This window comes from Ictalurus furcatus, chromosome 25 (genome assembly GCF_023375685.1).
Source record: "Ictalurus furcatus strain D&B chromosome 25, Billie_1.0, whole genome shotgun sequence".
In the NCBI taxonomy this organism is placed as follows: Eukaryota; Metazoa; Chordata; class Actinopteri; order Siluriformes; family Ictaluridae; genus Ictalurus; species Ictalurus furcatus.
In genome coordinates, this window is record NC_071279.1 from 9,762,587 (window position 1) to 9,788,706 (window position 26,120).

The 26,120-nt window shown below is 39.1% G+C and overlaps 1 protein-coding gene across 1 annotated transcript in view; it reads left to right on the forward strand.

Moving 5' to 3' along the window:
• Positions 1–26,120, forward strand: part of si:ch211-191a24.3 (tensin-3) — a 47,447-nt gene that overhangs the window by 12,342 nt on the left and 8,985 nt on the right. The window contains exons 12-17 of the mRNA XM_053614894.1: positions 5,355–6,137; positions 8,518–8,595; positions 10,358–10,467; positions 10,643–10,775; positions 14,242–14,322; positions 24,852–25,008. Of these exons, the coding sequence (XP_053470869.1) occupies positions 5,355–6,137; positions 8,518–8,595; positions 10,358–10,467; positions 10,643–10,775; positions 14,242–14,322; positions 24,852–25,008 (1,342 nt within the window). The remainder of the gene's footprint in view (positions 1–5,354; positions 6,138–8,517; positions 8,596–10,357; positions 10,468–10,642; positions 10,776–14,241; positions 14,323–24,851; positions 25,009–26,120) is intronic.

Below are 26,120 nucleotides of genomic sequence, written 5' to 3' on the forward strand. Positions count from 1 at the left end.
GTATGTATTATGGAAGTACTGAAACCGTGAATGTGAATTCTGTGCTAACAAATTACACTGGAACATTATCTTTATCAGTGGAATCAGCCATTCAAGAGAAGTTAACCATTGTAAAAATCTTGTTTTTGAGAATAGGGATACATTAACATACTCACTGGCGTGTCCACTGTGTCAGCATAATCACCTGACTGAATCACCTGACTGAATCACTTTACTGAATCGAAATGCTCTAAGTACTGTAAATCATCCTTAAGTAAATGAACTGTTGAGAAGAGAAGTTAACACAGGCAGCTTCCTGTTATAAAAATACGGAACAATTTACTTACAGTTGAAGATTAAAAAAAAAAAAAAAAACTAAAACAAAAAACCATCAACTGTTCAGTTTGGGTGATCCTTTGCCTACTGTAGCCTCAGATTCCTGTCCTTGGCTGACACGAGTTGAATCTGATGTGGTCTTCTGCTGTTGTAGCCCATCCACCTCAAGGTTTGATGTGTTGTGCACTCTGCTGCTTTTCTGCTCACCACGGTTGCAAAGAGTGGTTATTTGAGTTACTATAGCCTTCCTGTCAGCTCATACCAGTCTGACCCTTCTCCCCTGAGCTCTCACATCAACAAAGCAATTCTGCCTGCATAACTTTTGCACCATTCTGTGTAAAAATTGTGTGTGGCACATCTGGCACCAGGAACCTTGCAACATTATTCCTCACAGCTTGCATGTAACAAACAGGAATGAATCTCCTCTTAATGAAATTTTACTTTTTACCACAATGTTTAATCTCCACCAACATCACAATGTTGCCAGATATTGTTGTCTTCTATTATAACCTGCCTCTGACCTTGATGCAGCTAAAGAGAAAATATTTAATGTTCATATAGATGGTAACGTTGACAGTACACAAAGGTGTGGAAGTTCCCTTGTCATAGAAAGCATTGTAGAAAGCCATAAGGAGAAGCTCTGAGACACAGAAAATCTTGCTTTGTGTGCTTGCACCCAATGTAATGCAGACTCCACGCCATGTGTACGCGACTGAGAGAGCTTTTGGGAGTGAAACATTTTTGGACCCATTTCGGGCTCCAGACAGAGGAAATAACAGGCCGGATATTTAAAGGCCGTCTGCTTTTCTCTGCCACTTTATGCAAAACAAACCCAAACACAAGTGTGTGTGTTTGTCAGAGGGCGGTGATTTACAGTTGATACACATCTGGTTGTCAGTTTTGAACCGCCGTGTAATTAGAGATGCCTGATGTTGAGAGAATTCCAGTGCCCTGATTTTAGGAGAGGCAAATTCATAGTACTGTATGCACATGTATGATGTTAATGGCTTGCTCTTGTGAGTTACATTTTGTAGTAATGCAGTGGAGTACATTACGACATATTTTTATTCCCTCACTTCTTCTTACTTTCTCTCATCTCCTTCACAATCCATCTATTTCTCGATACCTTTTCTCTCTCTTGTCCCCATGTGTCACGACCTTACCTTGCTCTTTGTGTCTTTACTACTTTTCTCTCCGCCCGCATGTAGCTCCACCTTCCTGTTTACATTCCCCACACCATATTTGGAAGACTCAAGGTCATGTGTGTGTGTGTGTGTGTGTGTGTGTGTGTGTGTGTGTGTGTGGATAAAACTTGTGCTGTGGACTTCTGGCTATTCTCAGAGGAATAATGTTTCCTTAGCTAGGATTCCCCTGTACATCAAGAGAGTCACCACACAGGCTTACCTGGAGAGAGAGAGAGAGAGAGAGAGAGAGAGAGAGGGAGAGGGAGGGATTCATATCACAGCAGAATGGGGCAACGGGGAAACTAATAGGAGGCAGAGAGCAAGACAAAAAGAAAAGTGGAAGAAAGAAAAGACAACACAGGGGAGCTGTTATCACCTCATGGTAAAGAATGCAAGCTGCCCGCCCCCGCAAAGCTCTACAGAGAGAGTGAGGAAGCAAAGAAAAGCAAGAAGGAGAGAGAGAGAGAGAGAGAGAGAGAGAGAGAGTCCGAGAGAATGGACACAAACCAGCAGGAACGCACGGTTAGAACTTAATCCCTCTCTTCTTTTTTCCTCTGCCTATAGCTACCTGGTGTTCTTAAGCTTTTATTGTTTACAGTTCTTAATCTACTTAGATGCAGTATGCAGAGATGTTCATGCAATAAACAACATTTTATATGTGTGTAATCATTTATAGAATGAGAGATGTGTGTGTTGTAGTATGTTCTCTGAACTCTATTTGATTTGGTTTTGCAAATAATTGTCCAGTGTCTAATGTGTGTGACTTTTTCAGAATTTTAATACTGATATGCAGTATTTTAATTGGACATCAGTCAAGCAGGAATTATTTACAGCGCTTACATACAGTAGTAATGCAATAAGAGTGATGCTTTGTGCTTCGGGTATTTTGGTCTTTGGCTAATCTAATGTGTGGTCATTTAAGAAGAAAATTAGTTAGGTCTCTGCAGATAATCATAATCCAACCTGTGTAGATTGCAATATATTATTATTATTATTATTATTATTATTATGATGTTTTTCTTTTCTTTATTTATTTTTAGGTGTGACTACTCATAAGAAGTGTTATGTTAGTGACGTACAAGTGTTAGTGTGGTCACTTGGATACTGCTGTATGACAAAAGCCTTTTTGTATGACCATAAGTTCTGTTAAAGAGGACCTCATGAAGAGTGGATTGTTGAGGCGTGTGTGTGTGTGTGTGTGTGTGTGTGTGTGTGTGTGTGTGTGTGTGTGTGTGTGTGTGTGAGAGAGAGAGAGAGAGAGAGAGAGAGAGAGAGAGAGAGACCAGCCAGCTGTTAGTTATCATGTATCCCTGGTATTTGGATTTCCATCTGTTGGGACTGTTTTTTGGTGATTTCTAGTTTAGTGATATGTGTGTATGCATGTGTTTTGTTGCTGTTAGGTGTGTTTGTGTGGGTGTGTTTGTGTGTGTGTGTGAGTATTGAACTGCACAAATACATTCTACAATAACTACTGTCTTTGCTCTGCTTTGTGGAGCACATCACCAGTATTTCATGCTGAAGCATCACAAATTGGCTTTGAGGAGCACACAGACAGACACCAGCTTGCTCGGCTCATACTGACTGAATTAAGAGGCACTAGGGGATCATCCTAACACGGTCCAGAGATCAGAGGACAAAAGAGCAGGAACACTCAGAGAGCACCCTTGTCTTGTCTAATTTTTATGTAATCACAGAACATCATTATGTACGTAAGTTAAAAGCCAATCAATTAGTTTGAAGGCATTTTCCGTCCTTGGTGTAGCCATGGCAACGTTGTGACCTTTAAAATTGAGATTGTATCACAGTTAAACTGAAAGGAAAGAACTAAGTGATATTACATCACTCCAGCGTTTTTTATCCATTCTGATGAAAACTTCTACGCATCAACAAATGTCTAAGAAGCAAACTCGCTTGAAGGATATCCTCTGCAATATCATTACCTAAGAAGCAAAAACCGTAATCGGACTTATTGTAGATTGGAATCTCTTAGATTTAGGGTCAAGTATGCTGATTCCTAGTGGCTGAACATATGCGCTGGAATGTGCGGTGTATCCCGACATATGGAAGAGATTGATTAACTGCTGAGTTTGGAATGCCGTGTGTGAGAGAGCAGTGTGTAGGTAGTCTCTCACTGGGGTTAGGAGTGGAGATGTTGGGGGTTGCTTTTTAACCGTAGGTGTGTGTGATAGGAAAAAATGATGTGAGCTTGTGATAAAGAATGAAACTCGGTGAGTGCATGTTTGGGTTTGTACAAGCTGCTGGTAGTGTGTGTGTGTGTGTGTGTGTGTGTGTGTGTGTGCAAATGCTTATGATGACCCCTAGGCATGTTTTGGTGTTGGAGTTGGTGTATTCCTGTCTCATTATAGGAAATTGGAAGAGGAGCCATGTTATTAACTATGAGCAGTTTCACCTGAAGTTGGGATATCTTGGAAAACAACAACAACAACAACAACTCAGGCCTCTTCTTTCTCTGCTTTTCTCTTCCTTCTTTTGCTTGTTTTTTTCTCATTGCTTTGTTGTATCATGGTCATTATTTATCATATAGGATTACTTCTGTTTCACGCGTCCGTATACATTTGTTTTGCAAATTTGCTTGCGACGTGTGTGTGTCCTTTTTATTTGTAGAACATGGGTCATAACTGTGTATGGGAGTTTGTATATGTGTACATGTAAAAGAGAGATGACACACGTTATCAGGTCTGATCAGTGTTCAGCTGCTGCATGAATGATGTGCTGGAACACAGTATGGCGGTCAAATAAAAACAAAAGTGTGTGTTGTGTTTAACATGTCATGACATGTTAAAAACCCTTTATCAGTGTGTTGACATTGTGTGTCTAGACTGTCAGATCTGACACACAGCATCAAAATGTGGAAGTGTACTGTATGTCTGCAGAGGATTCTGGTGTGACCTGTACAATGTGCTGTACCTTTAGAATATGAGTGTCAAGAAAATGTGTTTTAATGGTGTATAGTTATAAAAGTAGCGATTATAAATGGAAAGAGAAATCACAGAAATAAAACGTCAGGAGAATGAAAACAGTAGTTAAGATATTTACAGTCAAGCACAAATAGGCCCATGATTAAATAAGCCTGATTATGCAATTTGACATTTTATACCAGAGAATTTAATTTGAAATTTTCTAGGATATCCATCCTTCTTGCTTATCCTACGCAATGTCGCAGGGAAGCCTGGAACCTATCCTAGGGAACTCCCTACCTTGGCAGTGGTGCCAACCCATCGTAGGACACAATCACACACACTCACTTTAGAGATGCCAATACAGTGCAGGTCTTTGGACTGGTGGAGGAAACCGGAGTACTCGGAGGAAACCCCCGAAGCACAGGGAGAGCATGTAAACTCCTCACTTACAGGGCGGAGGCGGGAATTAAACCCATAACGCCCAAGGTGTGAGGCAAACGTGCTAACCACTAAGACACCATGCCTCATTTCCAGGATTTGTTCATGTTAATTATTAGCAGTATAAACAATATATATGGAAACAGACACACAAACCCTTGAGCATGCTTGGGGAGTTTCCTGGTGGCAGGTGCCAAAATGAGTGACCCTGTCTAAAATTACTTTTGTCTTTTATATTTAACACACAAATGACTTTAACACAATGTCTATATTACTAATATGGTCCTTTAAAAAATGAGAATTAGAGCATTATTCTGTTGTTGATTGTTTTAAGGTTGAAATCGGCCAGCCAGCCTTGCATGCAGATGCTATATATATATATATATATATATATATATATATATATATATATATATATATATATATATATATATATATATATATAGGCTATATATAAAAATATATAATTTTTATTCGCTGTGTATTTCACCCCCAGCTCAGCTGACTGAAAACGCACTGTCCTCCGTGAGCAGTGATTCTGGGCTCTCCGCTAACTCACTGTGTACCGGAGCAGCAGGCGCAGGACTCCAGAGCCAAGTCCAGAAAGCCACTTTTACGGGCAGCATGGCAGAGGAGCAGCTTCGTGTGCATGTCCTAACCTCTGAGATTGCCATCACGAGTGATGGAGATGAGAGAGCAACAGGTGAAAATTTCCATTATATAGACCCTGGTTTTCACATGAATGGTAAACGCACGAGAGCACAACGAGAAACCAATATCCTAGATGATGAGGATGAGCATACATCTGCTGCTACAGTGTCAGACTCTAAAGAAACAAGCCTTAAACTTCCTGTTTTGAGTAGATGTGAGTACTCAAAAGATGATGCTGGAGATGGGGTACACCCAGATAACACACAGACTCACACTCGCACGTCGTCCAGCAGTGATCAGACACACATATGGGTGAAGCAGCAACAGCTAGTCTCTGCTGGTTCTTACATGTACACCATACAGTCAGATAGACTGGAACAGAAAGTGGAATCAGGGATTAAAAATGACTCTCTGGAGGCGGAGCCAGAGGCAGACAAGGATGACGAATTTGCTTCCCTCGCTTTGGATATTGACCATTCAATTGAGCAGCTGAACCAACTGATCCTAGACCTGGACCCAGAGTTTGAACCCGTACCCACACTGGCTAGGGGTCACATGACCTGCTCAACCTCTGTGCGCACCAATGGAGTTGGACACTTAGTTGGCCAAGCAAAATCCAGCCAATCAGGTAAGATTTCCCCAGTAACATGGAAGTATTATCAACTAATAAATGTAAAAAAAAAAAGATGTTTATTTAATGTAAAGAGACACAACAATATTTATTGTTCTAATAGTAACTGCCTGTGCCTCTAAGCGTAACAGTACTGGTATCAGATAGCAATGTGGCTGAATTCTGGCAAACATCCAAAAAAAAGATGAAAAATTGGGTTTTGACTATTTTTTAAAAACATTCTGTACTTTGACACCTCAACTTTAAGAGACCATAAATGTATTTCACTAAAACAGCAGGAATTCTTTTTACTTACTTTTTAATATTAACTTTATTCTTAACGTTTTAATCGTGTTGTCGCAAAAATCGTGTTGTATTAGGGGCCAACAAAGTTTTACAAATGCTAAGGGAGTTTAACACTTGTGATGATAAAAAAGATAGTTGTGTGGGGTTAAAGATGTCCATTACCTTCCTAGCTAAATTTGATTTCCTAACAAATGCCTGGCCACGAATGCCTGGCTTTGATCAAGTTGTTGGATAGCTATGCGCTGTACATACAAACTGGACATAAGTCTAATCAGTTCAGTTTGTAACCAGACACTTGCTGATAAAATGTTATCAATGCTCCTGAACTTGCTTAAGATCACGTCAAGTCAAGTAAGTTTAAATTATCATTCCTCTATATAACTTGTATCCATTGGAAAGAAATGTTATTTCTCCAGGACCATGGTTTTGAGCACTATAGTATAATTCAGAGCCATGAGAACACAATACAGGCCAGAGGCCTGCTCACACAAAAGGACTACACACACATCTTCAGACTGGACCTGCTGTGTTCAGGACATTTTTAAACCTAAACGCATTTTAATGAGAACCTCTAGTTTACTTTTCAACGGTGAATATAGACTATATGACTGTGGGTCTTCAAAAAAAGCCCTCTAAGATATTTGACTTTGCCCACTGTGTAAGAAAGATTGAAAGAGCGTTGACTCACTATGTGCTTTCATAACTTGGAAAGCTTATGTTGGCTTGAGTGGATTTATGCACGCACACACATGTACAATGGACCTCTATGTGGAACCCTGAACAGGTACAGCTAAGGAAAATAAACTCCCTTGCACTGGAGTGTATCACTGTGGGCAATCCTTAATGTGCACTCGTGTGTGTGTGTGTGTGTGTGTGTGTGTGTGTGAATAATATGTACGTTTGGGTGTGTAAACATCTGGGATTAGGGTTAGGGCAACTGTGCTGTTTCACTATGAGTTTCACCAAGTTCTTTCTTTAAACTTGGGACAATGGGAGTAAAATCAACTCGAATGCAAAATCTGTCCATTTGTGTTAAACATCCCATGATCTTGATTCTCTAAGTCCTTGGAATTTAGTATGGAACATTTCTATGATATGTTAAATCGATAAATGTGAAATTATTGGCCTGCGGTTATCCCAGTATGTGCTTGCAGCTTTTCAAATAGTGTAGATAATAGGGTAGGGTAAATTTTAAACTTGGAATCGAAAATGAATCTGATTTCAGCAATGCAGCCTACGTTCCAGGTGTGCGTCTCTCACCTTTGCACTTTGAGCTGTATCGCTTTATGCTATGGTTGGTAGGTTATGAACATGTGCTTCTTGAATTCCTTTCTTTGCTCCATTGGTGGCAGATGTTATACTCCCAGAGATATATTATCTGTAAATAATGACTTTTATCTACAAACACACTCAATTCGCTTTGTAACTTATTGGAATATACAGTATCTATCCAAAACCAGAACTTCCTATTCAGAATGTTTTGAGTAACCTGACCATAAGGTACTGTAATTCCTTACTTGTGTCCTCAGTTTGTGCCCTTGCACATTCCTGAACAAGATTTCAGTGAAAAGGTGCAATGACCCCAGTTTAGATAGAAATAGAACGGATGTTTATACAGTAACTCTGGAGTACGTCCTGTTGTGTGTGTCTCTCTGTTTGAAGATGTATTGCTTAAGAACTTAGGAATGCATTTGAAGACTTACTTTCACCATTGCTTTGTTTTACAGAGGTATGAGATACTGGGTGTCATGCTCACTAAAGGAAATATTTATGTATATCTATAAACTGTCAGAGAATCTTTATTAATAATATTGTGATTATGGTCCACTTGTTATTCACTGTAATTCTTACTGCTAGTTGTTGTCAGAAGCCATGTCCAGCTTAAGGTTTTCATAATGAAATAAATTTCACATCATTTGTAGAAGAAGAAATTGTCTTTACTGAAATGTGTGGCACAGTTGCATACAAAAAGGTCAGCGACGGCTGCAGCCCAAAACGGAGAGAGTCGTCTAATGCAGCAGTTACAGTAGAGGTGTTTTATATAAAAAAATAGCCAAAGGTCACAAATGATCTGAGTTTATTCTGTTCATAGGGCAACCTGGAGCCTATCTCAGGGAACTCAGGGCACGAGGCGAGGGACATCCTGGACAGGGTGCCAACTCATCACAGGGTACAATTGTACACACACTCATACAATACGGACAATTTGGAATTGCCAATTTGCCTATAGTGTATTTCTTTGGAGTAGGGGAGGAAACGAAAGTAACGAAGCACAAGAAGACCATGCAAACTCCATTCACACCTTGTGGCAGTGGGATTTAAACCCCCAACCCCAGAGGTCCGAGGCAAATGTGCCAATCACTAAACCACCCTGCCCCCTCTAGTATGTCTTCCCTCTTCATGAAGTTTCAGGCCTATCAGAGTCAGTGTGTAAGAAAGATGTTTAATAATTTTGGGTTGGCGTAAGGTAGTAGATTGTACTATATATCAAGAAGTTCAATCGCACAGGATTCTGTGAACAGCCAATGAAAGCTGAAAATGCAAGAAAAATACATTCAGGAAGTATATTAAGAACAAATTGCGATCCAATTTGAAGCATGTGAAAGGATAGCAAGCTTGCTCAGTTTGGTTTGAATATGTCTCTGAGGGCATGACAATTCTGGATATTTTGTTGATTTGCTAACATTTTTTTAGTCAGTTCAAAATTGTGGAATAAAGAAAGTTGTTTAGAGAGCCAACACTTTAGGCAGAACAACTGCCGATAGATGTATTTTTCCCAGTTGTATAGACAAATAACAATCTGCATCCATGATGCTCTGCTTGCACCAACAGTTTCAACTGATCACTATTCAGTAGTGTGTTTGACTAACAACAGTATAATGTGTAAATGTGTAGGAACATTTTCTCAAGGCCAGAACAGTACATTTGTCCATTTCATAGTTTTTTCCGTGGTTTTGTGTTGCTTGTGCAAAATCTCAACAGTATCTGCATATGCTTAAAAAGCAGAAAAACACAGAGCATTTCATGTATAATAGTGAAACTTGGAAATAACAAATGGTGTTGTCACAGGTCAAGCCTGTTAGAAACACAATATATTACTTTTATATATTGTATACAGTATAATTGATATGGGGGCATGGTGGCTTAGTGCTTAGCACATTTGCCTCACACTTCCGGGGTTGGGGGTTCGATTCCTGCCTCTGACCTGTGTGCTCAGAGCTTGTATGTTCTCCCCATGCTTCAGGGTTTCCTCCAGGTACTCCAGTTTCCTCCCCTGGTCCAAAGACATGCGTTGTAGACTGATTGGCATTTCTAATATGTCCATAGTGTGTGACTGTGTGTGTGTGATTGTGCCCTGCGATGGGTTGGAATCATATCCATGGTGTCCCCCGCCTTGTGCCCCATGTTCTCTGGGATAGACTCCAGGCTCCCTGCAACCTTGTGTAGGATAAGCAGTACGGAAAATGGATGGATAGGCCCCACCCCTAAATGAAAACTATTAAAGAGGGACCAAACCCAACACATTATAATGACTGCGGAAGGTGGTGCTCACCCCCGAGGTCCTGTCTCTCTGTGTTCATTAAAAATCCCCAAGTGGCCATTATGTATCATGGCCCAATAATAATCTCCATCCCTGATTGGGCTACATCACTCTCCTCTCCTCTCCGCCAATAACTGGTGTGTGCTGGATGTTCTGGTGCACTATGGCTGCCGTCGCATCATCCAGGTGGATGCTACACACTGGTGGTGGTTGATGAGATTTCCGCTATATATAAAGCATTATATATAAAGCGCTATATAAATCTAAGGAATTATAATTATTTTAATAAGGTTTCCACTTTAATCCTTGGAATACTCAGTGACTCAGGAAATCATGGAATTGCTATTAAATATATCTATTTCTCTTTTTTTACTTTCTCTTTCTTTCTCAGGCTGTAGGAATAAGCCGATTACTAACGCCACTAATGAGCCTGCATCCAGGTGCAGCGACGGTGATATTTTACAGCCATTATCAAAGACTGCTGTCTACAAATCATCTGAGGTACACACACAAACACACACACACACACATTCATCATGCCATGTACTCATACAGTGCCCCCTTTATAACCGGAGTATGTTTGTCATGCATTATGACTAATTCCACCTCCATGTAGAGTAAACATCTGGCCTGCTTTGTGTGTGTGTGTGTGTGTGTGTGTGTGTGTGTGTGTCAGTGTGGAGGTCTGTATGGTAGTGACACAGTGGACTATGGGGATTTCAGTTCTGAGAATGACAGTCTGTTATGGGTGGATCTTAACCAATCTCCCCTGACACCTACATTTCCTGTGACACCACCTACACCTTACGGTAAGTCCTAGCAGACTGGCATCAAGAGACATGATTCATGTCAAGATATGATTCTTGGAATAAGATTCATATATGAATGATGAACTTGATGTCCTGATAATGTATTGTATTAGTACATGAGGTACATTATCACCTGTATGATTGAGGCTTTACTCTTGGCATCTTAATTCAGAATGAATAAAAGTATCATATTAGTAATAAAAGTAATATCTAGAGTGTAGTTATATTTACTACCATCACCAATGTCCAGTGTTATGGTTACACAATAAAACTAGATATGCAAACACTTAGCTGACTCACTTATGCATAAACCAAACAATGTGCTCCGAAATTGTTTATATTGTTTATAGATATGTTGTCAGATTTTTAGAAACCATGCCTACTGAGGTCCTATGGACAAGCCAGGAGGCTATGGGAAAAATGTTTTATGGATTAATGAGACCAAAATAGAATTTTTGGTTTAAATAAGAAGCATTATGTTAGGAGAAAGGAAAACACTGCATTCCAGCATAAGAACCTTATCCTATTTGTGAAACATGGTGGTGGTAGTATCATGGTTCAAGCCTGTTTTACAGTAATAGGTAGTAATATCTACAGTGTAGTTATAGCTCTACACTGTCCTGTTGTTTTGATGTAAATAGTTCAAAATTGTTTGATGCTTTATTTAGATGAGACATTACAGAAAGCCAACAAACCATCTCCATATTTCATATTTACAACCTATAGATCCTTTTCTTAAAAAAATCATACAAAAATTGTACTGACTAGGATGGGGTTGATTCTCACAGCACTTATATCTGGTACACCAAGGGAGGCTTTTTAAACCTTTTTTTGTTCAACCCAGTCTCTTAGAATGCAAAAGTTCGCATGCAGCTATTTTCTACAGCACCGTCTATATTGTATGTTGAATATCAATGTTCTGCCACTAGCAAGCAATATGTTGCTAGGCAACATGTCAGACTTCAATCACTTGAATGCTCTGTATGTCACGTTCTGCACCAAAATCATTTAACCAAGATAACTTCTACCACTACTCTTTTTGAATAAGGTTAATATGTAATAAATAATTCTAACTCTTTTTTTCCAAGCGTATTTTTGAGCGTATTCGCCACTTCATGCTTAATGTTCGTGTTTTTCACAACGGGCAAACACAAACGGGCTCACAAGTCACGTGCTAACACTTATATTTTCAACATGTGGATAGTTTCTACCCTGTAAATTCTTTCAGATACTAAGAATACAGAAAGTTCTACATTTTAAAAATACCCATGTTACCGTACCTCGTTACTACGTGACCTGCAAGCCTATTTGTGTTTACAGAGAAGAGGAGAAGGTTCAAGCACAAACTTTACGCATGAAGTGGAAAATGCTCAGTATGTATAAAGAAGAATAAAAATTATTTAATACATATCGTTCTTATTCAAATAGTGTCATGGTTGCTTGATATGTTGCTTGTGCCAGAATGTTGCTATGCAAAAATGTTGCATGCAGACATTGTTTTCTGGGTTTAAAAAAAGTTATAATAGCAGAGATCTTCAATCTTCATACCTTCTCAAATTCTGCAAGAGGTTTGATATATATATATATATATATATATATATATATATATATATATATATATATATATATATATATATATTTTAAATTTGTATTGATGTTTTTTATGCATAAAGAAAGTGTCATATCTCAACCCGGCCAGGACTCAGTTTCCCAAGAAGCAATACTCACCTCCCATGCACACATGCGCTCACCATCCCCGGAGTTCTAATCTCCCACACCTGTCACTAATAACACACACACACACTCTCTCCACTAGTATCTAGAGAGTCCTTCGCCAAATGTTCATTGCGAAGTATACATTCAGTAGACTTGTTTTCTGCGTTTTCAAGCCTTTCACATTCGTTTGCTATCTTTGTTATCTCGACCTCTTTTCCCGTTTACGACTACGCTTTCTGCCTGTCCCCTTGTGCTTTGTTTGTTCGATCGCCTGACCCTTGCTTGTTTTACGACTACGTCTTTGGAACTACCCTTTACTACGCACCCGCTTCTGCTTCTGTGCCAACTCCGGTTCGTGACAGAAAGAGATATGAACACACCTTGAAATAAACTAAAAGCTGGGCAAAGTGGAGTGTCCTCTGAATTTTTTTTTTTTTTAAAGAAAAAAAAACTTTCTTCAACTGTGTTTCCTCTGAATGTGTATGAAATCTTGGGTGGCGTTTCACGACTGATCTAGAAAGATCTGGGCCCCAGCTTCACTTCTACATACCGTTCTGTGTATTTTTTATGACCTTTGCTTGTTCTGTTGCATTTGGTTCCACAAGTGTGCAAAATAAACCGACATTTGTTAACAGCATATAATCTGATTGTGTGTGTCAAAAATGAAACCTTATATTGATGTATTTTTATCGTTTAAAGACAAGTGGCTTAGACCTGCTAGCCCATTTACTGTACACCAGCTGCCCCTGGCGTGAATTGTTTTTCCATTTATGTGCATCCAAGCGTCTATCTAAACTGCAGTCAGTATCTACATTGTTCATTGTTACACTGTTGGCAGCATGCCTGTCAAAGAACCCAGCAGAACCAGGCTGAGATTGTATGTGAGCTGTTGTTGTAGACAGACTGGAAGTGTAAAACGCATATGAGAAAATATCAAAACAAAGAAGCTTTGCAGCAGGCTGATTCTTCTGGCCAGCTCATCACCACACACACACACACCCCTGCTACATTCATGAATTTAGCAATTAAAACATTCAGTTGATAAATTTATTTCCATGTCAATTCTTTCAATTCAATTCTTTTTTTTTTTTTTTTTTTTTTTTTTTTTTTTTTTTTTTTACAACATGACATTTTAAAAAAAGGCTTGTTTGTGGCCACCTCTCTGTCACACACACACACACACACACACACACTGAAAAACACACACCAGACCCCCCCCCCCCCCACTACATGGCATAAAATGACTGACAACCAATCCCACATTCCCTGTATACAAAACCTAATATCTCACCATGCTATTAAAATAATTTCACAATGTTCCATTTATTAGATATATGTTTATCATAAGTTGTTTGATTCAAAAGATATAACAACCAGATTGAATGGTTGAAGGTCTGACATTGCTTCATCAATAGCCCTAAGCTTGTTCTAGAGATTCATTGATTTATGATAGTCACCTTATTGGGTATTATCAGTTTCCACCTGTTTATATTCAATAAAACAGTCCATCTACTCCATAGAGTCACTTTGGAATGAATATAGCGGCTGCAAAAAAAAGATTAGTTTAGACCCCACATGACCAATATAATATATCCATGTAATCAGGACAAATGTAACGATGCATATTACAGTATATTCTAGAACATGCATGGAAATACTGTACGGCTTGTATATGCTACTTGTTCTAAACCAAGTGCAACTTGTGAGTGAATTAATGTGTGTATTTTGTTTCTTTCTTGTATTCAACCAGTAAAGGGTGTGTATGACTTTTCCCATGTGAGTCTCAACTCTCAGCCCAGCCCACAGCACCTGCTCTCAAGGACACAGCAAGGTAAACTCAGCTCACCTGTCTGCTCTTACACAGGAAACAAATAAAACATTGTAGTATCTGCTCTCATAATGATTAATCAAATCACCTCTGTTTGAAGAACCTCAAAACTGTACCACCTCTACAGCTCAAAATTTCTAAATAACTGTTCTTTATGAACAATTTTTGCACAGACTGATTCTCCACCGTGCCTCATGCAGCTGGTCTGATTTCCTTTGAGACTCCCTGCACTATGCTGACCCGTAATATCACTCAGGGTTACTGGCACAGAGCCCTCTAGAGCACACAGTTTATAACTGCGTGTGTGTGTGTGTGTGTGCGCACACACGTGCGCGTGCGCGTGCATGCATGCATGCATGCAGATATACATGCTTGCTTGATGTGCAGGTATGAGGTAACAAGAACAAAGTATCAACCAAATGCTTTCATGTGCATTTTAGAGAAGTATTCCACAAACTCCCCAAAATCAGCTCCCTCAATAAAACGTGTGTAGCTTCCAAAAGTAGCTCCTTCTGCTACAGGAAGTGGCCTTGTGAGCCAGGAAATGGACATCCTGTGCCTCAACCAGGATTTTTTTGTTATTGTTTTAAGGATGTACTATACATATCTCCGCAAGTCTGTGGACTGAAAACCTCTTAATTCGTCTTATAATTCTGCCAAATAATTAGATTGAGGTCTGGGGAATTTGGAGGCCAATTCAACACCTTGAACTCTTTGTCATATTCCTCAAACCATTCCTGAACAGTGCAGTGTGGCAGGGCGATTTACTGAATGAGGACACTGCCATTAGGGAATACCTTTGCCAAGAAGTGGGGTTCATGGTCTGTAACAATGTTTAGGTAGGTGGTACGTGTCAAAGTAATATCCACATGAATGCCAGGACCCAACGTTTCCCAGCAGAACATTGCCCAGAACATCACACTTCCTCTGCCAGCTTGCCTTCTTCCCATAGTGCATCCTGGTGCCATCTCTTCCCCAAGTAAACGATACACACACACAGATATCCACATGATGTAAAAGAAATCGTGATTTGGCAGACCAGGCCACCTTCTTCTGTTGCTCCATGGTCCAGTTCTGATGCTCACATGCCCATGGTCAGATGGTCTGCTCTTGGGCTGAATTTGCTGGGACGGTCAGTCCTGGACAAATTGGCAGTCATTTCAAATCTGCACCATTTGTAGATGATTTTCTTTACAGTGGAATGATGTATTTCAAATAATTTGGAGATCTTTTTAAATCCCTTGCCAGACTCATAGGCATCCACAACCTTTTTTCTGAAGGCCTTACAGAACTCTTTAAATCTTGACATGACACCACACACCTCAATAACAAAGGGAACACCAGACACTAGATATGAGAGGGGTATAAATGAGACAGGTTCCACCTGCACTCCCTAAGCAGGTTCTAATCACTGGCACCCAATCCTGAACACCTGATTCTATATTATGTATTTGAAGGTGTGATAATTATAGGGGTGCACTTACTTTTTCCATGAGATGGATCTGTATTTTGTTCATTTAAATTGTGAAAATTACCACAAAATGTCGGTTTTATGTGTCATTTGATAGAGTATATCACCTTTATTAAGTTGGCACTGTTTCAAAGAGGATCAAATGTTTGCTCGTCCAAATATGTTTAAAAAAATGTCCATAGGGTGTACTTATTTTTTCACATGACTGTATATAAGAAGCACTTTGCTTGCACAACTGACAAGACGTTTATCTGTAACATGCCGTTTCTCTGGAAACATTGTGTACTGCGTTTATTTATTTATTTCTTACTACAGCCACTGTAGTGTGTATATTAAACTGAGAAATATGAAGTGGATCAATTACATAAAACACAAACAGACAAGAAAAAGGATGAACCTCTGAGGTCCCGAAGTCAAATGATATGTGGTTCCTTAATAACTCCATGTTTCATTTTAAAAATAAACACAAGAAAAATAGCAGATTGCTAAAAACCATGTAGTCACTAACCGAAGAATCTAAATATTTACTGAGTTCCTTAAGGAGAGAGAGAGAGAGAGAAAGATAGAGAGAGAGAGAGAGAGAGAGAGAGAGAGAGAGAGAGAGACAGAGACAGACAGAGACAGAGACTGAGTCAGTGAGTGCAATAGCTCATACCTTTTTTCCATTTCTTCACAAACATCTAACAAATCTAAATAAACAGCATGGTTGTGCTGGTAGTAACACATAGGGGTAAACTACATCAAACATGCTCTATAATAAAAAATTTGAATTTGATTAAAATGACAATTGTTTATATAATTGGCCATATGCAGCTGTGTACACAAACATCAATGGATGGCGATGGATTATTACATTGTACACTGATCCTCCTTATCAAACGTACACAGCTGCATATGGCGAATTATATAAACAATTTGAGATTATGCACGTTTTATTCTTTCTTATAGTGCATGTTTGATTTAGTTTACCCTTACGTGCTAATTAATACATTAACTAACCAACAGGTACTAACATGTAATTAAGGTGCTCGTTATTCACGCATGAATTCATAAGACTCACATCGTAGTTAAGGTTAACTCTTCATTAGTTTGTGATTAGTACATGCCTTAACTCATCATTAGTTCATATTTAAGTAAGGATAAATTCAGGTATTAGTGCATGATTGTTCATGTGCTGTTGTTGTAAAGTGTTACCGTTATTAGTCTTACAGTAGATTATGTGGAGTGTCTGCCATACTATACTCTTACAATAGGAACTATAACGTATTAGAACTAGCTCATTGATATAAACTTATCGTTTATGTTACTGTCAGAGTTGCTGCTGTAGATAGTTTATGCACACCTTCTGATTCAAGAATGGTATAAACACAGCTGATTTATGGTAGTTATTATTACCTTTGGCTGTTTATACAGTGAAATAGCGAAGAGTATTACCTATAATTATAGCTTCGGCTAGGCTGAATATTGACACTTGTAACTGATGTATGCTATTTTGTCTGATGAATACTGACAATAGTGTAGCATGTTTTTTTTTTTTTGCCTACATGACTTATCAACTATTGAATTTCAACAGTTTTTTTTTTTTTTTTTAAACAACACTAATTAGTAATCCTACAAAGTAAGAAGATGATCAGTTTTGTTATCAAAATCAGTATGTATTCCAGGAAGGCTTAAGAATGAAATAATGTTTTACAAGTATACTTTTACTCACTTTAGAGAAGTGGACAAGAGCCTGTGTGTGTGTGTGTGTGTGTGTGTGTGTGTGTGTGTGTGTGTGTGTGTGTGTATACACACAAAGAGAAGATGTTTGGAGTGCTTGCACATGCCACTTGAGAAAAAAAAACGAGCGTACGGACATCAGTAAGCGGACATCCTAACCTCTGACCTATAGTGCTGGCCTCCTGCTTGGACAGGACTGATTGTGAAGGTCTGCAGGATGCTTAGTGAAAAGCCTGAGAGTCATCATGAAGTCATATGTTAATGAGCCTAAAGTGTCCTTTCTCTCTGTCCCTCGGCTTCGCACCAGGCGGGGGCAGTCGTCTACCTTCCTCCTCCTCCTCAGACCTTCCCTTTCTCTCTCTCTCTCTGTCCGTCCATCCCTCCCTCCCTCCCTCCCTCCCTCCCGCTCTCTTTCTCCCTCCCTCTGTCCCTCCCTATGTCTCCTCAAAGCAGTCACTCAATGGCACATTACTCTAGAAAGAAAGGATGGAGTAGTTTTCCATCTGGAGGCTCGCAGATCTCAGCCAACTCAATGACTTCATTCAATCTGGGCACGGACGAAAAGAAAGCGTGAGCGAGAGAGAGAGAGAGTGTGTGTGTGTGTGTGTGTGTGTGTGAGAGAGAGAGAGAGAGAGAGAGAGAGGGGACAGTGGAGAGTTAGAGAGAACAGACCGTAACTGTGTAACATGCTGTTATTATTTGTGTCAGAAAGCAGAGCATTGCGAGAGAACAAAGACAGTGAACTTTAGGGACAAAGACATACTTTCAGTGATAGTGGGAGAGAGAGAGGGAGAGAGAGAGAGAGAGAGAGAGAGAGAGAGATCTGCAAGACTTCACATAACTACAGGAGTCAGCTTTTTTGTGTGTAGGAATCTCCCATGAGGATTTCCTCATCATGACTGCTTCTCTAGGTATGTGTGAAAAGTACTTTCAATACATTTACAGTATGCAAAGTTTGTGTTTAGTATATATATATATATATATATATATATATATATATATATATATATATATATATATATATATATATATATATACATACATGTGTGTGTGTGTGTGTGTGTGTGTGTATATGTGTGTGTGTTTGTGTGTGTCTGCGTTTAAATGAATTAGCCATTCGCTGTAGCCGTCTCTGGCAAGCTTGCATTGTCTACTTAGACAGCAGGCAGTGTAAGAAGATCCTCATCCTACTAGAGTAGATCTCTTCTCTGCTCTTGTCTTTTCTTTCTTTGCTCTTCTTCTGCTCTCTCGTTATATCTCATGCGCTGATAATCTGATGTTGCAGATTCCAACACACGGAAATGTGTGTATTTACAAACAGGCTTTGGAATGCCACTGCGTTCATATGCAGATGTCTGATCTGGGCCTTCTCATAACCTCCCTCCACTGATGTTTGACAAGTTCTTGTGTACAGAAGAAACTTTGAGCACTTTCATTGCTGTAGTAATGTAACTGTGGATTTATTGCATGTATTTTTGTGTGCAATTCTATGTTTTTTTTTCTTTCTTTTGAAAACTCTTCCTGTTTTGCCCATTCCCCCAGTTTTGGAGAACCTCCAGATAAGTCTGCAGATCTGGGCAGATAGGAGTAGCCTGTAAACACAATTAAAGCACATTAAGACATTTGGCTATTGCTACAAATCCATGCCACAACATTACACTGAAAAAATGATTATCTTAGCGATTAAAAATATCTTGAATATAGACAAATTCAGCTAATATTTCTCTTTTTATAGATTGTTTTAAAGGGGCCCTATTATGCAAAGTTCACTTTTAAATGGTGTTTGAACATAAGTCTGTGTCTGCAGAGTGTGTACACAACCACCCTATAATGGTAAAAATTCACCACTCCTTTTTTTATATTCCCAGTAAATCATAAACAGTGTGTCAAAATGAGCCAATTACTTTTTCACCCTAAATGGGATGTCATGTTGGAACAAGCCCCGCCCAGGGACTCTGCCCTATTAGCACGGACCTTCCCTGAGTCAGCTGCACTTAGTCTGCCATGTTCTCCACGCTGGAGCAGCTACAGTGATAAGAATGTCTAAGCTTCGTAAGCTTTGTAAGTGTTCTGTTGTTGATTGTAAGAATGGACATAAGAGTCGTCATGTACTCCCGGGATCAGAACCACTGAAGACTCAGTGGAGAAGTTTTATTTTTCAAGGAAATGTGCCCCAAAAATACCTTAAATCATTTTATACCAGACTACTTTTTGAATGAGCTTATTAGCAGATTCCATGGCTAATGTAGTATCCGAAGCACAAGCTGTGCTTGGGGGCAGGGAGCAGCAGCTCATTTGCTCATTTAAAAGACAGACAGCAGCATGGTATGATAAATGATCTGTGGGGTATTTTCTGCAGTGCACCTGTGTGTGTGTGTGTGTGTGTGTGTGTGTGTGTGTGTGTGTGTGTGGTTTAAGTATTGCCCATGATTTAAAGGCCTTTGAAACGCCTCATGTCTCACACCAGCCAGTGCTTTTTTGTGGAAAATATTCCATTTGAATTTTTTGTGGCTCTCTGTGGTACGTAACCTTCACTCGGATTATGAGAAAAAGAGTGAATGAGGTTTTGCTGGGCAGCTACTGTACAGTATGTAAGAACACAAGACACTGAAATCAGAAAATACGTGGACTCCTTAGCATTTTAAGCGGTGAAGTGTGTACTGATCTCCTGTATCTCCTCATCTTGCAGCTGACTATGCTAGAATGTTCACTGTATATCTTTCTTTTACTGCTGGAAAGCCTGGATTTATGTGGATCTGTATGAAAAGGCATGTAGGAGTCCTCAAGTATCTCAGAAGCACTTGGAACACTTGTTGCTTTCAATAACGAGTGATTTACAACTGAAAGACAGTTTCATCATTGACTTTCATGAGAATTGGTGGATCCTAAAGCTGCATGTTTAATATCCATTATGGAAAGCTTTGTTCTTTTTATTGCTATCCCTACTAGGCAGTGAGATACAGAAATGAGGTCAGTGTTTTCAACACGTTGCCTTTGAATTGCAGAGAAAGTGCAAAAACACATGGCCATTACACCATACAGACTCTCAGCCGTTTCTCTTAATGTGCTTTCTCTTAATCAAGCCAATGAGGCTGCTTTTCAGCCTGCCTACTTTTGGTGAAATAATGCATCGGTTCTGAACATGCGCCATTTTAAACTGGCATTTGGAAGAGTTCTAGGGAGCAAAGCCCAGAATAAGACACACGTATATAAAATTCTCAAACCGCAGCAGTTACAGCTAAAGATAAAGCATTACGAGTACTATATTCTGTTGAAAGGTATGGTTTTGTGGGTTTGTCCATTTTTTTCTCAATTATTTGTAGTTATTTATAGTATATTCAGAACAGTTATTTAGAGTCAGAGAGTGGTTCCTTGTTCAAATTGTTTCATTCAGGAACAATTTTACTCAGAAAGGTCTAATTTGATTTACAGGAAGGGATCATGGTAAGGACTCTTAGGCATAAGCAAATGTGTCTGACATTTCCAATTTGCTAGTAATCTTAGACGTTGGTTTAGATTATACATGAGCAGCGATGTTTTTTTTTAGACATAAAGCGGCAAAGAAAGGGCAAGAAAACGCAAAGCAATGGCAGAACCTTATTAAGTATAAGCTGAGGTGGTATGTGAAGAACATTTGTTTGTCTGTGCAAGTTAAAAGATGACATACTGACATTACTGTACTGATCTTATAGTCACACTATTATGCTTAATGTTCAGGGATATAACTACTGAGCTACTGGAAGAGAATTGAAATCAACTTGAGCTAGATATGATTCGTTAAGTCTGCATGAATTGCATAGGGGTAATTATTGCAAGGGGAGCAGCGACCACCCTTGTTGCTATGAACCTGTACATGGGTATGAATATGCGAGGTCACTTTACTGTAGTTTATGCCTAGATCAATGAACAATCTCTTTCATAAGCAATGGGAAAACATGAGTTTCGGAATCATGAATGTTTCTCCTACAAAGCATTTTTTAAAGATATTATTAGTAAGTCTTTATTTTTACTGTTATATGTAAAGATTAAAAACATTTTATAAGTAACAGAGTAGACAATTACTATCCTTGTTAAATGCAGAACGTTCTGTTAGGTCTGATGATGTTATGGAAAAAAGAGCTTAATCATGAAAATGATTCATAGTGCTACAAATAATTTATATTAATAATTCATAATCATATTCGACTAATATGTCATACCGTTGCACCAACCATTATGCGGGTCCAGAAATTTTCTCCTCTCGCTTACCCCTCTGTCTCTCCTCCCCCCACTCATTTTCCCCAGTGCAGCTTTGATCACAACAGCTGAATAGTTTTCAACTTGGCTGTGTGTGTGTGTGTGTGTGTGTGTGTGTGTGTGTGTGTGTGCATGCGCGCGCGCATTCCTCCTGTGAATGGTGAGTTTGTTAAGCCTACAACAAAGTCGTTCTTTGTCTTTCTGGTATGCCAGAGATATAATCCAGAGGGACTCTGTTGTTGGAATAAATAATTGACACTCACACCCTTTTTAATCCTTTGAAGCCTCTCAAAATCCTGCAAGCTAAGAATTTATTGAGTTTATAGAACATGTTTTTAATAACATGTGATGTAGTCACTTGCTAAAAATACCTCTGGCTGTCTATGGGCTGGATATATGTAGTCGGTTGTGAGTATTGTATTCTGTAAAGCACAGAGAGTCCTTTGTGTGCCTCGTTCTTATACCAAACAGCAGAAGAACCCCAAAAAGATAAGACCCACAATAAGCAAACACTTGATTTCTCCATGTTAGACATAGGTCTGAACTATTGGAAGATTATTTTAATGCTCTGTATCATTCAAGCCTTAATTTTGCATATACTTATTGACTTTTTTTATTATTATCCCTATAAACATCAGGAAGCAAGTCTGAGTGAACTTTAATCATCTTTTTGCGGTAATCTGAATTTTTTTCCCCTGGCTGTTGTCTTATCACCTTGTGTTTAGTGGAGCTTATTTGATTTCCTGATGTTAAAGGATCGCATGCAATAACGCCATAAAATGAAATGATAACAATGTAACCAGTAACACAGTAACAGAAACCAATTACACAATGTTACAAGTTGACAATTCCTGAAGCTAGGAATCTTCCACAGCCATATTTGGTGTCTCCATTTTCAGCGGTGCTGTAATATACCCCTCCTGAGCTTAGTGTGTTGGAATGGACCTGTTGTGAGTAATGCTGCATTCCATTTTAACTTGTAACTCTGAATGTCCAACCTCAGACTAGAAAAAAAACACAACAGAAAACGATTCCTTTGCTCTGAATTCCTACTTGGAAACTTGGGGAGATCTCCTCAACCCCGAGTTCAGCAAGTGACATCAAATCCACATGGCTGCTCACAGAATCAACAGTCAAGCATCAAAGTAGTGCTTCTTAACTTTAAAGTATTTGCATTAGATCCATCAACATATGATATATTTGATTGTTACATCTATAACACTGACTATACAGATTGCTGTGTTGAGGAGGAAAATATACATCACTCATCACAGTTAGCTGGCTTATTTGTTGCTAAAAAAAATAATAATAATAATAAAAAAAAGACGAACACGGTGACCTTGAAAATGATAATGGTAAATCCAAGTTATGACTTTCCACTTCCTGAGTTGAAAATAAAGGTTCTTCAATGGTTCTTTACAGCAATTTAGGCTCTGCAAAGAACCTTCTTCCTGTCAAGAACCATTTTCATAGTATAGGGTTTTTGAGGTGAGCTATATGGTTCTTTGGAGATGTTAGTTATGTTTCATTATAGGTTCTTCAGAGCAGTGTATTGGTTCTTCAAAGTATCATCCCTTAACAGGTTAAAGTGAACCTTGTAAGGTTCTTTGTGGGACTGGAAAAAGTTCTCCTGAGATCAGTCTTAAGAACCATACTTTTATTCCTTAAAGCACTAGCTAAGGGCTTTTTAGAGAACAAAAATTATGGTTTCTTTGTAGCAATGCTGTAAAGAACCGTTTCTGGGTTCTTTAAAGCGCCAATAAATAGATGGTTCTTACTTGAGAGTAATAGGTTCTTTGTGTAATTTAAGAGTTCTCCTAAGTCATCAGACTGAAAAAACATTTTTGGTTCTAATTGGAACCTTTATTGTTGAGTGTGGTATGGAAAATTCATCTTCCCAAGGACCGGTTCAGTCCCACAGGTTCATTTATCATCCTGATACTTGAGTCTGAGTTTTTATTAAAATAATCAATATTAGCATTTTTTCTTTTTTCAGATTATCAAACTAATTCCTATCCCTTTTCATCATTACTCTGTTGCATGTATCCCTCTTGAGTTCAGTTCCACTGGATGACCCTATAGGGCTCTGTGTAAATAGTACTTGGAATTTCAAAGCTTTTGGGTATACACTTTGAGGTTTGGGTTTTTAGGTTGAGTCACTTTTCTTTAGTATATCCATCTGGGACCTTAATGTCAGTCACCAATTTTCTTTGCTCCCAAATGTCTGTTTGTCTATGTACATATACTGTGACCATGGCAAACTTTGTTATTATACAATGTTTATGGTAATGACTGGGATATGTTGTTCCGTCTTTCCACCACTAAAACCTGTCTGACCTTTAATTGGACCTTTAACATTTGATTTTAACAGCCCACTGCACCATATTTATATGTACCAAGTGTTGATGTTTACTGTAAATGATTGTCTATTCTGTAAACTATTGTATATTATGTATATTAAGTATTGTATATTGCATATTGTCTATTGTGTGAATTGTCTTCTCTGTTGTTGACTCTGTCACCATGACAAATTCCTTGTAATTCATTTGTACATACTGAATAAAAAGTTGATTTTAATTCTAAACAGAAAAACTTCTCATTTTTAAAGAATGCAATAAATGAAGAAGGACATGTGGAGGTTTAAGTGAGAATTTGCTTTGCAACTGGTTAATACCGTTGTTTTTAGAGGCACTTGGTGGAGGAGAGAAATATTGTGGGGAGCCTCATCTGCATAGTGTTATGTGCACTATGTCAGGAATGTGTTTGGGTGTGTATGAGTGGTTGTGTGTGTGTGTGTGTGTGTGTGTGTGTGTGTGTGTGTGTGTGTGTGTGTGTGCAGTCCACCAGCCATTATCACTTAGGACACATACTGTACATTTGAATACATGCATTCACTTTATAACTCATACAGTATGTAATAGGATTCAATGTGTTGATGTGTTATTGAGACAACAAAGAAAAGACATGTTGTCCTAACTGCATGAGTTTCATTTCTTTTAAAAGTGTTGTTATATAGACAGAAGAGAGAATTACATATAAATTACTAAATAGAAGGTTATTGGATTCAGTTCACTGCATTAAGAATATTTGTTTTGTTCCCTGCCAGAATCGAGGGGATATATGGATAATATGACACACTCTTCCATGTCATCAGATGGAGACGAGTTTCACTCTGAAGTAACATCTAGGCCCACCCCCTGCCAGAGAGGGTTTGGCTCCATGCGCTCAGTGAGCACCTCAAGTCCACTCCCCAACATTAACAGGTACTCTCACTCAAACCTACTGACCTTGCACTGTTCCTTATCAAATCTTGGAAAACAAACCCACGGGGTTGGTGAAAAAGATCAAAGTGAGAAATAAAGCCAGGGATCATCAATCTTATCCACATAGGGAATGTGTGGCTACAGGCTTTCATTCCAGCCAAGCAGGAGCCAAACCTGATTCCAGTTGTTTAATCAGTTCATCTTGGTCTCCAATTAACAATCAAGTGTGCCTCCTGCTTGGCTGGTATGCAGCCACAATGTCTCTTTGCAGATACGATTGAAAACTCAAAGCATTATTTAATAGATAATTATCTGCATAATTAAATATTCTAAATGGCCTAGCATCCATACATTTTCTGTACCACTTATCCTACACAGGGATATCGCACACGCATTCACACACTACTATTCACACACAATTTAGAGATGCCAATCATCCTACAATGCATGTCTTTGGACTGGGGGAGGAAACTGTAGTAGTCAGAGGAAACCCCTGAAGCACGGGGACAGCAAGGGCAGAGGTGGGACTCGAACTCCCAACCCTGGAGGTGCGAGGCTAACCACTAAGCTACCATGATGACCCAATATAATAAGAGTATTCATACCACAGCGCTGTTAAATTCTCAAATCTGATTGGTCAGAGGGGGCACGGTGGATTAGTAGTTAGCACATTTGCCTCACACCTTCAAGGTTGGGAATTTGAATCCCACCTCCTCTCTGTTTGTGCAGAGTTTGCATGTTCTTCCCATGCTTCGGGGGTTTCCTCTGGGTACTCCGATTTCCTCCCCCAGTCCAAAGACATGCTCTGTAGGCTCATTGGCATTTCCAAATTGTCTGTAGTATGTGAATGTGTGTGATGGGTTGGCACCACCCTCCAGGGGGTCCCCTGCCTTGTGCCCTGAGTTTCCTGGCATAGTCTCCAGGCTCCCTTGCGACCCTGTGTAGAATAAGTGATATGGAAAATGGCTAGATGGGTTGAATGATTGGTCAGAACATTTTCCATAACAGCATGGATTGGACATTAATTCTGGCTGAAATTCAAATCAAAGGCTTATATTACTCTGTTTGTTCTAATACATTAACTTTTTTCAGAAACATGTTATTCAAACGAC